At 41.7% G+C, this 15,445-nt stretch overlaps 1 protein-coding gene across 1 annotated transcript in view; it reads left to right on the top strand.

Moving 5' to 3' along the window:
* The window catches only part of LOC311223578 (BMP/retinoic acid-inducible neural-specific protein 3-like), a gene marked incomplete at its 5' end in the record, with an annotated part of 232,234 nt that overhangs the window by 197,918 nt on the left and 18,871 nt on the right, over window positions 1–15,445 (top strand). Inside the window, one exon of the mRNA XM_084308356.1 lies at window positions 5,153–5,375. Coding sequence (XP_084164482.1) covers window positions 5,153–5,375 — 223 coding nt within the window. The remainder of the gene's footprint in view (window positions 1–5,152; window positions 5,376–15,445) is intronic.

Below are 15,445 nucleotides of genomic sequence, written 5' to 3'. Positions count from 1 at the left end.
TCTCTCTCTCTCTCTCTCTCTCTCGCTCTCTCTTTCTCTCTCTGCTTCTCAAATTCGAGCTGAAATATCTCTAAGTGCAATTACTTTCAAAGTTTACGTTTTAATAGCTGGGTGAGGGGAGAGGGCAGGAGCGTGCCAGGAATACAGAATCACCCCGAGTGTCATAAACGTGTCCTTCAGCGGGGAACATCAAAAGATTCAACCCCCCCCGCCGTCAGTTTGCTCCGTGTCAGCAGAAAAAGGATGCCAGGTGCTGGCATTACCGAAAAGAGACACGGATTAAGAGTTGTGACTCAAACCTGTGACATTGTTCCGTATCCACCCCCTGAGGTTTATGGGGCCACGCAGTGCAGCAAGATGAAAAGAAATCAAACGCATGTTCCTCTAAAAATGGAGATGTCTTATCGCCCTCAGCTCATGCATTAGCCTACATTTACATTCACATTTACATTTAGTCATGTAGCTGAATGCTTTTATCCAAAGCCACTTACAAGTTGTGTACAACAACAAGTCAGTATGAAGGGTACAACTCTGGCATCCGTGGGTAAGTAACATTGTTCGTCAAACAGTGTTGAACTTGAGTGCTACAGTCTTGAGTGCATAGTACATATTAGCATAGGACGTAGTAATAAAGGCAATGACGGTTATTTAGTAGCAAAGTGCATACTCTGACGTTACACGAAAGAAGAAGATCTTTTAAAATGAGCTTGTTTTTCATCTGGCTGTCGTGTTCAGATTTGGCCTGGTTTTAGCCCCCAGGAATGATTCATTCATGAATGACTCATCTATGACTTGACTCTGTCTGTATGAAAATGAGTCAAGCAGCACTTGCAGATTACGTGATCAAACGCTTTGTTTCCATGTCAGTGGGGTTGAGATACCATTGCTCCTTTTGTATGACTTAAAGGGACACGCCAACATTATACGCTTACCGTCTTCTCCACAGTCGGACAAGAAGATACTAATTTCCTCTCTGTGCGGTCAGTCGAAAGCTAGCTGGCTGCGAGCGCAGTCCCGTTGATAAACAGGCCAGACCTATGAATCACAAAATTCAACATGGTAGGTGTGATTAACAAACAATTTCCAAAAAGGAGTGACTCAGTGGACTAGATGCAGCCAATGTTGAGATTAAACACAGTTACCTTTTCTTACTGTATGTTACTGTATTATGTTTCTTACTGTATATTATTGTTTTCAATTCAAAAACCCCTATACACAACAACATACAGTACACACCACCATTCTAGAACAGATTGCATATGATGTCCTGTCAGTTGTTGACAAACACTGCTAACAGTAAATGAACTGTAGTCCAAGCTGTGTCTCACACACACACACACACACACACACACACACACACACACACACACACACACACACACACACACACACACACACACACACACACACACACACACACACACACACACACACACACACACACACACACACACACACACACACACACACACACACACATCCGACAGCCTCAAAACGTCATCATTCAAGGGATATTTCACCTTAGTATAATTTGTCAAACATCAGCAGCTTACCTCTCACTAAAGGCATCTACAAGTAAGCTAGCGACTACTGGTGCCCCTGACGTCCACTGTGAACACCACAATTCCTTCCAAGTATCAGGCTCCTCATTAACTTCCATTCATTGTGAGGACTAGATATACTTTTTAAGTATGAACAAACTATACAGCAATATTATCCTGTGCAATATATTTTGTCTGTGTCAAAGGTACTAATGTTGCCATAATTAAATAGAGCAGAATGAGTATAGGAACTATTTATCATGTGAGGTGTAGTTTGACCAACTGTCAAACTGTTAAATGGAATGTTTAGAATATTTCTTACAGCAACGCAGCAGGTAACCATGTTAACCATTCGCTAAGCATTACATGTAGAAGAAGAACATGCACACTCAAAACGAACAACATGACAAATTGACTGGAACTGCTTTTATTTTTCAAAGGTAATTAATTGGTGAAGACTGAAGACACATCCAATTCCAAAACAAACACCTTTTACTCAGAATGGTCTATTTTTATTGAAATCTGCACAGCGGCAGTTTGCTTATACTTCAGAAATATGCTATTTATATTAGGTTTTCCAAACTAATGGAAGTTAATGAGGAGCCTGACACCTGGTAGGAATGGTGGTGTTGACAGCACCATTACTACCTTACATGGTAGATGACTTTACATACTGTAATAATAATAATAATAATAATAATAATAATAATACTATCTTGGATTTATATAGCGCCTTTCAGGGGACCCAATGTGCTTAACCCTTTCACTGCCACACTACAGAAGGTTAACCTTTTACTATCACACTAACCTTATGTAGTGTGGCAGTGAAAGGGTTAACTGCTGTTGTGTGGCAGTGAAAGGGTTAACCTTCTGTGTATTGTCACAGTGAAAGGGTTAACCGCTTGGTAGTGCCGCAGGGTTAACAGTAGGGGGCAGCTACCTGTAGGGGAAGGGGATCAGGGAACAACGTAACAAAGTCAAAAAGAAAAGAAAAAAAAAGAAAAGAGGGAAATCAGGCAGAAACATTTATTAATTTGGTGAAGAGGTGAGTTTTGAGTTGGGATTTGAAAGAGTGCAGGGATGTAGCACTACGGATGTTTGGAGGGAGGGAGTTCCAGAGGGTTGGTGCGGCCGTAGGTGATGTGGAGGATCTTAAAATTGATGCCAGTGGAGGCGGATGAGGGTACGGGTGATGTGGTGCCAGGACTTGGTGCGAGTGAGAACCCTAGCCGCCGCCCCTTTGCCTCAAATAGATCCGCTATCAGCTCTATCTTTAATCTTTCAAAATGTTCAGTTGCTATCGCTATCAGCTCTATCTTTAATATTTCAAAATGTTCAGTTGCTATCGCATGCATTTATCTGTGTTTCACTACATACATGAGTGCATGCTTACCAACTCTTCGCCTGTTTTTACTGCAACACTACTATCACCGACATCTAAGAAGGGAGATCCCCCCTTGAATGGCCCTTCTAAGGTTTCTCTCCTCCACATTGCCTGTGGTGCATTTTTTCCTATTGCTAGGTTTTAGTGAGTTGTTCCTTACCTTCGCGTGGGGTATGTCTGGGAGTGTTGCATTTATTTTGCATTTATTAAAAAATAAATTGGACTTTATGGTGTTCTTGTTTTGTTCTTGACTTATTGTGATGTTTCTTCTTGACTTGTTTAAAGAAGATGTGTCCGGCCCATGGGGACATTAACACATTCGGGGCCATTGGGATTAGACGGGGCCCACTCTATACGGCCAGCATATCAAAACAAACTTTCATTGTGCGTGAGGCTGTTTGTAGAGCTAAATCTATACTTTATATTATTGCTATCTGTCCATTCTCATTGTCAATTGACACTATAAACTGTCCCTTCAATATGCCTTAAATAAATATTTTTTTCATCAATACGTTCCCATTTTATAGCGTCGTGAATATGAACGTTATAGCAGAATGTTCTGGGGTATTTCCTGGAACGCGAGATATAGGGTGCTAAGCTAATAACGTTAAATCGAATGGCGTTTCGGCTATAGACAAGCTAGAGCTAAAAGTCAAAATGCATATTGTCGGTATCATGGTCCACCATGAATGCATAAAAGGGGGGGGGGGGGGGGGGACGTCGTTTCTGATTATTGATTACCAATAACGGCATTAGCCTCAGTAGCCTTATTCGCTGATCGGCTGGTTGGGTATGATAACAAGGCCTGATCAGCATGTAATTTACGTGAAAAAGCTCTTACCTGTGGCCGGTTGGACTGCAAAAAGGATCGATCACCATCTGGTAGATCCATATGTCCATTGGCTGATGATATATTCCTTTACTGCATACTGAATTCAGCGTCCCAAAAACTATTCCAGGCCATCGGCTACACGCATAGCTTTAGGCTAACAGAAAAGTCCATTCATACAAAAAAAAAAAAAAAACACCGGTCTGTAACAAGGAACACTGCATTATCGAGACAGCGCCCCTACGAGGATCTGGCCGGTAATGCACTTTTCCGAATTCCAAGAGTAGGGTAAAGCTGCAGTGCCGCTCGGTGACATTGAGTAGGATATTACAATGGAATAAAAGCCAAAACAACCATACCACGTGTATATATACGTGGTTGGCCATCAAGCGTTGGATCCGAAACACGTATATATATACGTGGTTGGCCCCGAATGTGTTAACGTGTGTTGTCGGGCCTTACAAATAAATTTGATTTGATTTGATTTGATAAAAAATCCAATGGGAAGTGACAGTCAGTAGATCGTAGGTGAGTTGTATGGTGGAAAATAAAGAAATCAAAAAGCCAAACGCCAAACAAAGAAAGAAGGTGTTAGAAGGTAAAAGAGGAGCCACACTGAGTGAGCCTTTTAACCCTGCAAGCCCCGGATATATTTCTAGTTGCAAATATTTTTTTTCAACCTTTCAGATGGTGTTGTAGGAATACTTTGGAGAGGAAAATATAGTGTTACATTTTTTTTTTTTTTATTATATTGAAATGTTGTAATATTACAACTGTGGTTGGGTAGCAGAAGTTCCTATAGGCCATTTCTCCTCACTGTCAGAATAACATGGCAAATGTCTATTTACTTCACTAAAACAACTTAAGGGTTAATTTATATGGTTATGGTTCATTATTTGGCCACAGAACAGTATACATTATGAATAATATTTGGCCTCAGAACAGTATACATTATGAATAATAACTCGAATAAGCCATATTTTTAAGAATTGTGATTTTATTCATTAAAAGTCCTGAATCAGGGTGCTCCAGTAGCACACCGTGTTACCGCGCTCGCGCGGGACTCCGTGCTGCGTCACGGATCTGGTTGACTCCGAGTTCGATTCCCGGACTCGCCGTCATTTGCCGAATGTCTCCCCCTGCTCTCTCTCCCGTTTCACCCTGCAACTGTCGGTCATGCTTGACCAGGAAAGCGATAAACGCTAAAAAATAAAGTTTAAAAAAAAAAAAGTCCTGAATCATCCTGATGGCCTACCTGCTTAGACACAGAACAAGGAGAAGACACACAATCCAGTCCTGACAGACTGAAATATGAAAGGGGGGGCAGTGCTTATTTAAATGGACAACAATGATGAAATCAATTCACGCACATCATTTCTGTTTCCCCGGCGACCACAGACGAGTTCAAGACGTTCTTCACGAGGCTGCCTCAGAACTTCTACCTGAACGCGTCGACCATCCAGCACCTCTGGTCGCTGGACAGCATGTTCCAGTGGCGCTACGAGCAGCTGGAGAGCGGCGTGAGGGTGCTCTTCAAACGGGCTCAGAGGGTGGTGTTCAAGCTCTTCAGCCTCAGCAAGAGGTGCCAGCGGCAGCCCCGCGTCCGCCTGCCCAGGGGAAGGTGAGGCGACACACTCGAGCCACACGTGATACTGTACGTTCATATTTACATTTAGTCATTTAGCTGACTTTTATCCAAAGCGACTTAGTCAGCAGGAAGGGTACAACTCTTATTTTTTATTTGATTTGATCTTTATTTATCTCGAACAACCATAAACACACAAACTTGAAATAACAAAAAAATTACTAAATATAAATAAAAATAAAATAAAAAAAACTAAATAAAATACAAATAAAATAAAATATATCTTCCTAGACATGGAAGCAATTGTCAACACAAGACAAATGGTTTTGTTCGAGAAGGGACAGAAAGAAGCAAAGCTTATCTGGTCCTGTCATAAGTTAACTATCAATATCAAAAATAATATACCTATCCACTAGGGGTGTAACGGTACGATTGCAACGGTGCGGAACCTTTTTTTTGCGGAACTTAAATCCCCCAGGCCCCATGTAATTTATCAACAACACTGCGGTCTGCTGTGAGCATTATAAAACAAACGTGTGTTTAACCGACCGTGAATTAAAGTGTCAATGCTGTTTGTCATTTTAACAGCAGATACTTTCTTAAATGCCATCCTCCCGACAGAGCGGTGTTGACGGGGAGCTCTGATGTTATTAGCATTAGCTGAACAGCTAACCGAAAGCTAGCATTAACTAACGTTAAAGGTTTAGCTATAACGTTACCTTGGCTAAAGTTGGGGCTATTCATAATCCAGCAATATTGGCTGCAGACCTGCAAGCAAAGTACAGCAAGTTGGCAAAGGAGTATTCCAACGTAAATCACATTTTCACCAGTAAAGTTAGTCTTTCCATCTCTCGGTAGCTCATGCTAGCTAACCTAGCTCACGTTAGAGTCATCACTGAACCACCTCGCGTACACAATTAATGACATGTTGCGGACAGCCATATCGGTGACAATGTTTAGCTTTTAGTGCCAAATGATAAGAGTCTGAGGCGGAGTCTCAAAAGAGAATGTTGAATATTTATTGTGCAAAAATCACAACAGATCCTCTGTGCTACTTCAACGGAGCCTTGTAGACTGAGTAGGGTATATCTGCAGAGCCACTGGGTAGCGAGTGCAACACCGTGTAATGTCCGTGTGGATCGTTGGAGTAGGGTATATCTGCAGTGCAGCCCCATACTCATTGTATATATTTGTATTAGTATCATTAATCAATCACCTGTTGTTGAATAAATACCATTACTTTCTAGTTATTACTAAAAAACAGTATATATAAAACAGTAGCTGTATAAAAAAAAAAGTATAATTTATATATACATTTTTAATTTTTTTTTATGTATGCACTGGTATCGCCCCCCCCCCCCCCCCCCCCCCCCCACTGTACCGAAAAAATACCGAACCGTGACTTCAAAACTGAGGTACGTACCGAACCGTGGATTTTGTGTACCGTTACACCCCTACTATCCACTACAGCAGAGGATAAATAAATAATTACAAAAATACTAGTTCACATTATTTTCAAGCTCCTCTAACGTATACTTGTCCAATAATTCCTGTTTATATATATTCCTTATCAACTATACTGCACATACGGGTACTGTACATGCACCCACACATACTGTAATACTGTATGTACTAGGGATGAGTTCGAATTTTCTCCACATTAGATTTTCTTTTAGAATTTTTTTTATATATATATATTTTTTTTTATAATTTAATTCTTTTGATTTTTTAAGTGAAGCAAACCATTCTTATTTAATACAATTTTATATTTAGAGGCAGCCTAATTTTCATAGCCATTGATCTAAAAGATGCACATGCTACTGTTTCTGTTTGTTTATTAAAACCGTCCAATGCAATGCTGTTATTATAGGCTACGGTGGTGCATGGTGTCATTTTGATTTATTGTCGGTCAGCTGAGCCGATCAACGTTCTGAAGGATTATCTGAAGTGCCTATTTATGTGCAATACCCTTTGATTTTAATGATCCATTCTATTAAAAAGAATAACTGAATTTAACTGAAACTCAACATTTTAACTGAATTTAAACTGGAACAGATAATAACTATTTCGTGTTTTTCAGTTTTTTTTGGGGGGTGGGGTCGAATATTCGGTCTTAAGAACAGTAAACTATTCTAAAATGATTTTGGCCAGTCATGGACATCCCTAGTACGTACAGGTACATGCACGCACACATACTGTAATATTGTACATGCACTCATGTATACTGTACAGGCACGCATGCATACTGTACATGCATGCATGCATACTGTAATACTGTACATACGGGTACATGCATGCACACATACTGTAATAATGTACATACTGTACAGGCACGCATGCATACTGTACATACATGCATGTATACTGTACATACATGCATGCATAATGTAATACTGTACATACTGTACATGTATGCATGTATACTGTACATGCACACATGCATACTGTAATACTGTACATGCAAGGGCTTAGGTTTGGTTTCAACATTGGGGGGGACACAAGGACATGTTGAGCGTCAAACACTTCACTTCCTGCGTTCTGGTGAACTTTCTGCACCGATTTGTGCCTTTTCTGCATCAATTTATGGTAGAAATGTATTTATTTATGTGAAGGAAATGGCATCATTCCGGTGCCCACTGACATAAATATAATGGAATATAATGCAGTAAGGCTCTCAGGCATTCTGTATATATTTATATTTATTCTTTGAGGGGGACATGTCCCCTGCAACCCCCCCAAATCTACACCTATGCATACATACATAAATCCTGCACATGCACACGCACAAACGCATACATACGGACACACACAGCCATGTTTTCACATGTTGTGGGGACATTTCACAGACTTACATGAATTCCCTCACTTCTTACCCTATAGCCTTGATCATAACAACCACATGCCTAAACCATAACCATAACGCTGAAATATCTGCTTCACAACATAGTAATATTGAATTTCATTTTTATTTGTTCCCTTCATGGCAATGCACAACTCCACAAAAGCACAACAGCATCATTTCATAATAAAAAGCACCTCCAAATTTTATGAGCGAAAAGGAGCAGGGAGAAGAAAATCTAGTTTTGCCTGCTCTTACTCAAAACAACAAATAAACAATAGAAATGGATGGCGCATATATTGTTTATTTATTGTTTTGAGTAAGAGCAGGCAAAACTAGATTTTCTTCTCCCTGCTCCGTATATATATATATTAGGGCTGTCAATCGCTAAAATATTTTTTGCACGTAAATTGCACGATTCGCTTCCGTTAATCGTGTTATTAAATTGCATATTAAAAATGTGTCTGTAGGGGCTGTAGACAATCTAATCTCTGTTAACATTACTGCTGCCAAGCATAATCAGCAAGCAGAGCGTCTAGCTGGACCTGCGTAGCGCTACTTAATACATGTCACTGCGCTGGGGAGGACTGCGCTCATCACTGCTGCATCGTTTATACAACTTGGCATAATCCAAAAGTCTGTTTATGAACTTTTGTATTATGAAATAATGAAACAATAATACATTCAGGGGATGTCTGGTCACATACTATTATTCTCCCTGTTTGCATGTCAGAGGGATCAGGAAGGTAAACACACCAGCTACCTGCCTGGATGTCAAAACTATGGGAGGTGGGTTGGGGTCAAAAAGGGTAATGCAATTAATTGCATTTAACACACTTAACACACATTAAGGTTTTCAAATGAATTGGAAACATGCATGTGTTAATATTGATAGCCCTAACATATATGTGTATGTGTGCGTGTCTATATACTGTGTATGTATATATATATATATATATATATATATATATATATACAGTACACCCACATGCACACTCAGACTCCCACACTCTCCACCACACAAATGACGCATTAATCACTGATGAAGGAGGTTGATAATGCAGCCGGTTCCCGGTCCAGGCGGGGTGTTTATCTACCGTATTAATGCTGTGAAGCTCCTCTTCCACAGTGGAGAGAGAGACAGAGAAGGGGATGTTTGTCAGTGTGCCTGGGAGTGCAGTGTCTTCTCTTGAAACGAGCCTCCTCCTCCTACACATCCTGTTCACAGCACTTCAGTCAGATGAGAGAGATACGTGATTGATTTTGGCTTCCCGGGGCTAGATTTTACTGCACTGACAATTATGAACGAATAATCCACGGGGGAAAACGCGAGTCAGCCCAGGCTCCTTCTAAAAGTCGAATAATGATGAGGCCGGCTGGCGCGGTACACTTTGTGCTCAAACTTTTGCCGTCAGGCATAATGATGCGTTTTCACACTCTGTATTTTTCATTTAATTTCTCCTTTAAGCAGCTTACCGCGAAGCCTTTCTTTCTGTCTATGCCATCATATCCCAAAAGTGTTAAATTTTGTCACATGCACTTTGCTCTTGAATTATTCACCGATGGTAGCTTTCCACCTTTGTTTGATTGTAAAGGACAGCTCAATTAACGGTTTGACCATACGCATCATGCTATGACTTTACACTTACCGCAACGCCATACAATGGCAACATGGGTCTCCATATAGTGGTTTTCTTTCTTTCTTTCCAGCGCCTGCTCGGAATTGCAATCGCTCCCAATGAGGAGAGAGCATATGCAGCCACATGCAGCCGCCTGGGGGAAAGCGGCGGCCTGGGGGAAAAGCGATGTGCACAGCATCTTTTCTCAGAGTGCTCCAACTTTCCGAGTGCTTTTTTAAAGTTGAAAACCTCAAGAACTTTTCATGAAGATGCTGCTGTCGTCCTTGGCGTGTTTTCCAGCTCATTTCCCCGGCGCCCTGCCGTAGCTTTTCTGCCACAAAAAAAGACAGCTGTGTGGACAAGGTCTGTCCCGAATACTTTCTGGTAGTAGTTATCAGCAAATAATCAAAGCTTTCGGGGCGGGGGAGGACACGCAGTGACACGCCTAACACAACTCTGCCCCATTCTGCCCATGTGCAAAGTTTCATTGCGGTTGACCTGCAGTTGCCGTACCAGACTGTGATGCAGTTGGTGAAGATGCTTTCTATGGCGCACCGATAAAGGTTCACCCGGATCTGAGGAGATAGGTGGGCTTTTCTCAGTCTCCTCAGGAAGAAGAAGAGGGACTGGTGAGCCTTCTTGACCAGTATCGGGGTGTTGAGGTTCCAGGAGAGGTCCTCGGAGATGTGGACTCCCAGGAGTTTGATGCTGGAGACACGCTCAATGTCCTGTTGATATGGACGGGGGCGTCTGTGCCGGTGTTGGTGCCATGTATTGTTGTCGTACAGAACTTATAAGTCGCTTTGGATAAAAGCGTCAGCTAAATGACTAAATGTAAATGTAAATGTAAATGTATAGGAGTGCAGTCGTGGGTGAAGAGGGAGTAGAGAAGGGGGCTCAGCACACAGCCTTGTGTAATGATGATAATAAAAAAAGTAAACAATTTGATAACATTATTAAATGTAGGCTACTATCTTGAGTAACGTGCATTGCTTGACCAAATTAGCCTATGCAAATTATAAAAAGCCAACAATAAATGTCAGCTGTGAGCTCTGGGGTAGATGGGGGTAGACTAGATCTCATCACTAATGTCCTTTTCTGGGGGAAGAACTGATTTTCTAAACTGAATGGGTGTTATTGGGTTGGGAATTGAGTTATTATTTCGATACAAAATTGTTATGCCGATGTACGTTTTCTGGGTTGGGTTTAATCTATCCGAAGTGTTTTTGAATATTGATTTCGCTGTCGGATACCACGGTGGCGATCGAAGCCTTGAAAGCCTTCTGGACAGCCCCCCCATGGCCCCAAACACCTGGCAAGCGTTACCGCGGCGACCGACAACCGCAGGAGGTGTGAGGTCTGACAAGTTTAATTTCCATAACAAGCCAGCGGATTTCATAATGTAATTACATTGATATATTAACCAAGCAATTATATACTAATTCAATGCTACTACACAATGCAATTACCTTTATTGGTTGGCTAAGCAAGGCTGGAGAGAGTCCCTTTTTTATTTACTGCAACAGCCTGGCAGAGCCTGGGGGGGGGGGGGGGGGGGGGGGGGGTCGCACATAAACACATACTTACACATGTCGGCCACTAAACAACCCCCTGGAAAGGACTGTGGTTCTAAGTGCCTCGCTCAGGTCACTTACAACGTAATCACGGAAGGGAAAAGGTCGAGAGTTCCTCCTCTTCTGCTTCCTCCTCCGCCCGGGTCACTCCAGCCGCACCGCCCCTTCCCGCCCCGGCCTACTGGAACAATCACACGTCTCTCGCGCGTGGTCTATTCGGTCGCCTGAAGGAATCAGTCGGAAGGGTTTGCAGTCGGGTGCCTTACTCGAGAGCCCTTCCGCGGTGGTAGTCGGTGGAGGACGGAGGAAGAGAGGCTCCTCATCTGCTTGCTCTGCCCATAGTGAGTGCCCCGGCTGCTGATTTGAGATCAGTGTTTTTCAAGTCACAGGCTCACCTTTCTTTTTTTTTTCTTTAAAGGTGACATGCATTATAAATGTCTTTTTTCAGTGTCTAGCATTGTATTATAGTAATAGGAGTTAGTATCAATGTGTTTGTGTCTCTAAATACCATATTGGCGGATTGCCGTCATTCAGGTCATTCATTTCCTGCTCCATTTTAATCAGGTCGTTGTGATTTGACTCGCATGGTGACGTCACGTGGTGAGGATGGAGCAGATAGTGATCCGATTGGCATTGTGGTTGTAGCGCACCAAACAGGGTTTGACAGAGAGCGAGCGAGAGAGAGAGGGAGAATCAGATAGACCCTCGCGACAGAGCACACATACACACACGCGCGTCGCGCTGTCGTCTCTCGGTCTGTCTCTCTCTCTCCCCCTCACTATCTCTCTCGATTCGGGAGCATGAAACTAACGCCCCGTCTATAGCTGTAGCGTGCGGCACAAGACTTCCTCAAACGGGAGAGGGAGAGAGAGAAAGAGAAGTGGACCTGCGTATCTCGCACGCAGCTGTGTTTACACAGTGCTCTCTCTCTCTCTCTATCTCTCTCTCTCTCTCTCTCTCTCTCTCTCTCTGCCACTCGCAGACTGTGTGGATGACTGTCACTGAAAGTGCTTATGGGCGGAGCCCAGCCAATAACAGGCTGAAATCTTGAGGCTGGAAAATTATGCTTTTGAGTATTCCATTAGAAATATAAAACAATGATTTTTTTTTTAAATAAACCTTACAGATGTCTTCCATAGACTCACAGGAATTGTGTAAAGGTGCCCAAATAGTGCTAGGAATAGCAATGCAGGTCCCCTTTAAAAAGAAAATATGATTATATTTATTTTTGGGCTTTCTGTATTTTTTTTCACCCATCCCAATTTTTGTCGTTATGCCAATTCCCTTCCTGGTCGTTGTGTGCATTGCCCAACTGTCGGCCTGGGGAGGGTGTAGAACTACCACATGCCTCCTCCGATGGAGTCGCCAGCCGCTTCTTTTCCCCTGACAGCGAGGAGTTTCACTGGGGGAACGTAACGCGTGCGGAGGTCCATGCTATATCCCCCCAGATCCCCTCCCTGCTGAACAGGGGTCCCGACCGACCAGTAGGAGTCGCTGTTTACAACAACCAGGACACATACTTATTTTGACTAAATGGCTAAATGGTAAATGGCTGTTTTTTTATATATCGCTTTTATCCAAAGCGCTTTACAATTTGTTACTCACATTTTTACCCATTCACTCACACATTTACTCACACATTCACACACCAACGACGGAGGCAACCATGCAAGGTGGCAACCTGCTCATCGGGAGCAATTAGGGGTTAAGTGTCTTGGTCAAGGACACATCGACACGCTGCCCGGGAGGAGCGGGAATTCTCTGGATTGCCAGACAACTGCTCTACCTCCCGAGCCACTGTCGCCCCGACTAGCAGAGAGACTAATGCCCCTTTTCCACTGCATGGTACCTACTCGACTCAGATGAAAAAATTTACAATTCCCGCACTCACTTTTTCTCTGCTTTTATTGTCGTCAACGTTTCGGCTATTCAGCCTTCATCAGGACAGTGGCATGAAATAATGAGGTCTCACATTCATTTTATACAATTCCAAGGTCTGTTTAGGTTGATTGCATAACAGGGAGCACCTGTGCCTTCCTGTCAATAAACCAATTGGTTGAGCTTGCAGCCCCACTGGGTACTGCAGCAAAAAGAGAGACAGAGTTAGAAATGCAATAATTCAACCTCAGAACAAAACATTTTTGAAACATCGAACAGTCATATTTACAACACAATATAGTTTAGCATATTTAATATACAGCAATATGACCGAATCATTGTGAAACATTAAACCATCATCAATGGGATTCAGTGGAACAGTTTACAAACACACACTTAAATCCAGTTCATCATTGAGTCCAAAGGTGGTCCCAAATGTTTGAAGTTCCGTTATCCAATAGGCTTCTCTCTTGAGAAGCATCTGTTTCAGATCCCCCCCACGTCTAGAAAGGACCACTTTTTCAATACCACAGTAACTGAAAGCTGTGATTGGATGGTTGGCATCTTTAAAGTGGATGGCTATAGGGCTATCTGGATTATTATTACGAATAGCTGAACGGTGTTCAGATATTCGTGTTTTTAGTGCTCTTGTTGTCATTCCAACATAGGCTTTGGAGGAGCTGCATTTTATTAGATAAATGACCCCAGTTGTTGAGCATGTTATAACTCCACACATGTTATAGATTTTCCCTGTAAGAGGGTGTGAGAAAGTCTTACTTCTAGTGGTACAATTACATTGTGCACATCGTCCACACTTGTGGTTGCCATCAGGCAGAGATGGCATGCTGCTTGATCTTTCAAATAAACAGTCTGCATGTACAAGTTTGTCTTTCAAATTCTTTGCTCTACGGTAAGTAATTATTGGTGGAGAATCAAATAAGTGGCCTACATTAGGATCACTTGAGAGGATATGCCAGTATTTCTTGATAGAATGTTTTATTTCATGTGATCTATCAGTATAATTAAGAACACAGACAGCTGATGGCTTTCTTTTTGTCTTTCTACCCCCTTGTGTTTTTGTTTTTACTTTCTGAAGGGCCCTGTCTATGCATTCATCTTCATATCCTCTTTGTTTAAAAAGTGATTTCATTACCTCAACTTGGTTGTCAAATCGTTCTTTTGTGTCACAGATTCTTTGCAATCTATGGAACTGTCCTATTGGAATAGCTTCTTTCACATATTGTGGATGGTAGCTCTCCATGTGTAAAAGGTTGTTCCTATCTGTAGGTTTTCTAAAGAGATCTGTCACTAATTTGCCATTTTCTTTTGTGATACATATATCTAAGAAGTTGACAGTGTGGTTGTTATATTCCAGGTTAAAAGTAAGAGATTCACTTTTGCTGTTTAACCAGTCTGTGAATTCTATAAGTAGTTCTGTTGATCCCGTCCACAAAAATAGAACATCATCTATATATCGTTTCCAATATTTGATGTATTGCAGGTATGGGTTCTCTGTACTATCTAGAATATTTGTCATTTCAAACAGTCCAACGTACAAGTTTGCATAGTTAGGAGCCATTGTGGTTCCCATGGCAGTTCCTTTGATCTGCAGGTAAAAATCTCTATCAACACTGAAATAGTTCTTAATTAGTACCAGTTCAGCTGCCTCAAGTAAAAATCTATTAAATTGTGCATTACTGTCTTCTTTGCTGTTCAGAAAGATCTTTAGGGCTTCTAACCCCCCTTGGTGGGGTATATTGAAATAGAGACTTTCGACATCTAGTGTACACAGTATAGTAGATTCAGGGACATGTTCAATGTTTCTCAATGACTTAAGTACATCATTTGTGTCTTTGACAAAGGTTGGCAGTTTGAAAACAAATGGCTTTATGTAGTGATCAACAAAAACTGAAAGTGGTGCTGTAATCGAACCTATTCCAGCCACAACCGGTCTTCCAGGTGGATGTTCAATGGACTTATGGATTTTTGGTAGCGTGTATAATACTGGTATAGTTGGTGACTTTGCATACAAGAAATCAAGATTCTTCTTTGTGATAACTTTGTTGTCTAAGGCTATCTCCAAAAATTATTTTACTTCCTTTTGAAATATTTTGGTTGGATCACCTTTCAGTTTTCTGTAATAGTTTTCATTTGACATTTGTCTCTCAATTTCAGCTCTGTAGTCACTAATGTTCT

Source organism: Notolepis coatsorum, assembly GCF_963971535.1.
Source record: "Notolepis coatsorum genome assembly, chromosome: 2".
NCBI classification, from domain to species: Eukaryota; Metazoa; Chordata; class Actinopteri; order Aulopiformes; family Paralepididae; genus Notolepis; species Notolepis coatsorum.
The sequence above is the reverse complement of the archived record's forward strand: the minus strand, read 5'-3'. Positions and strand labels throughout refer to the sequence as shown.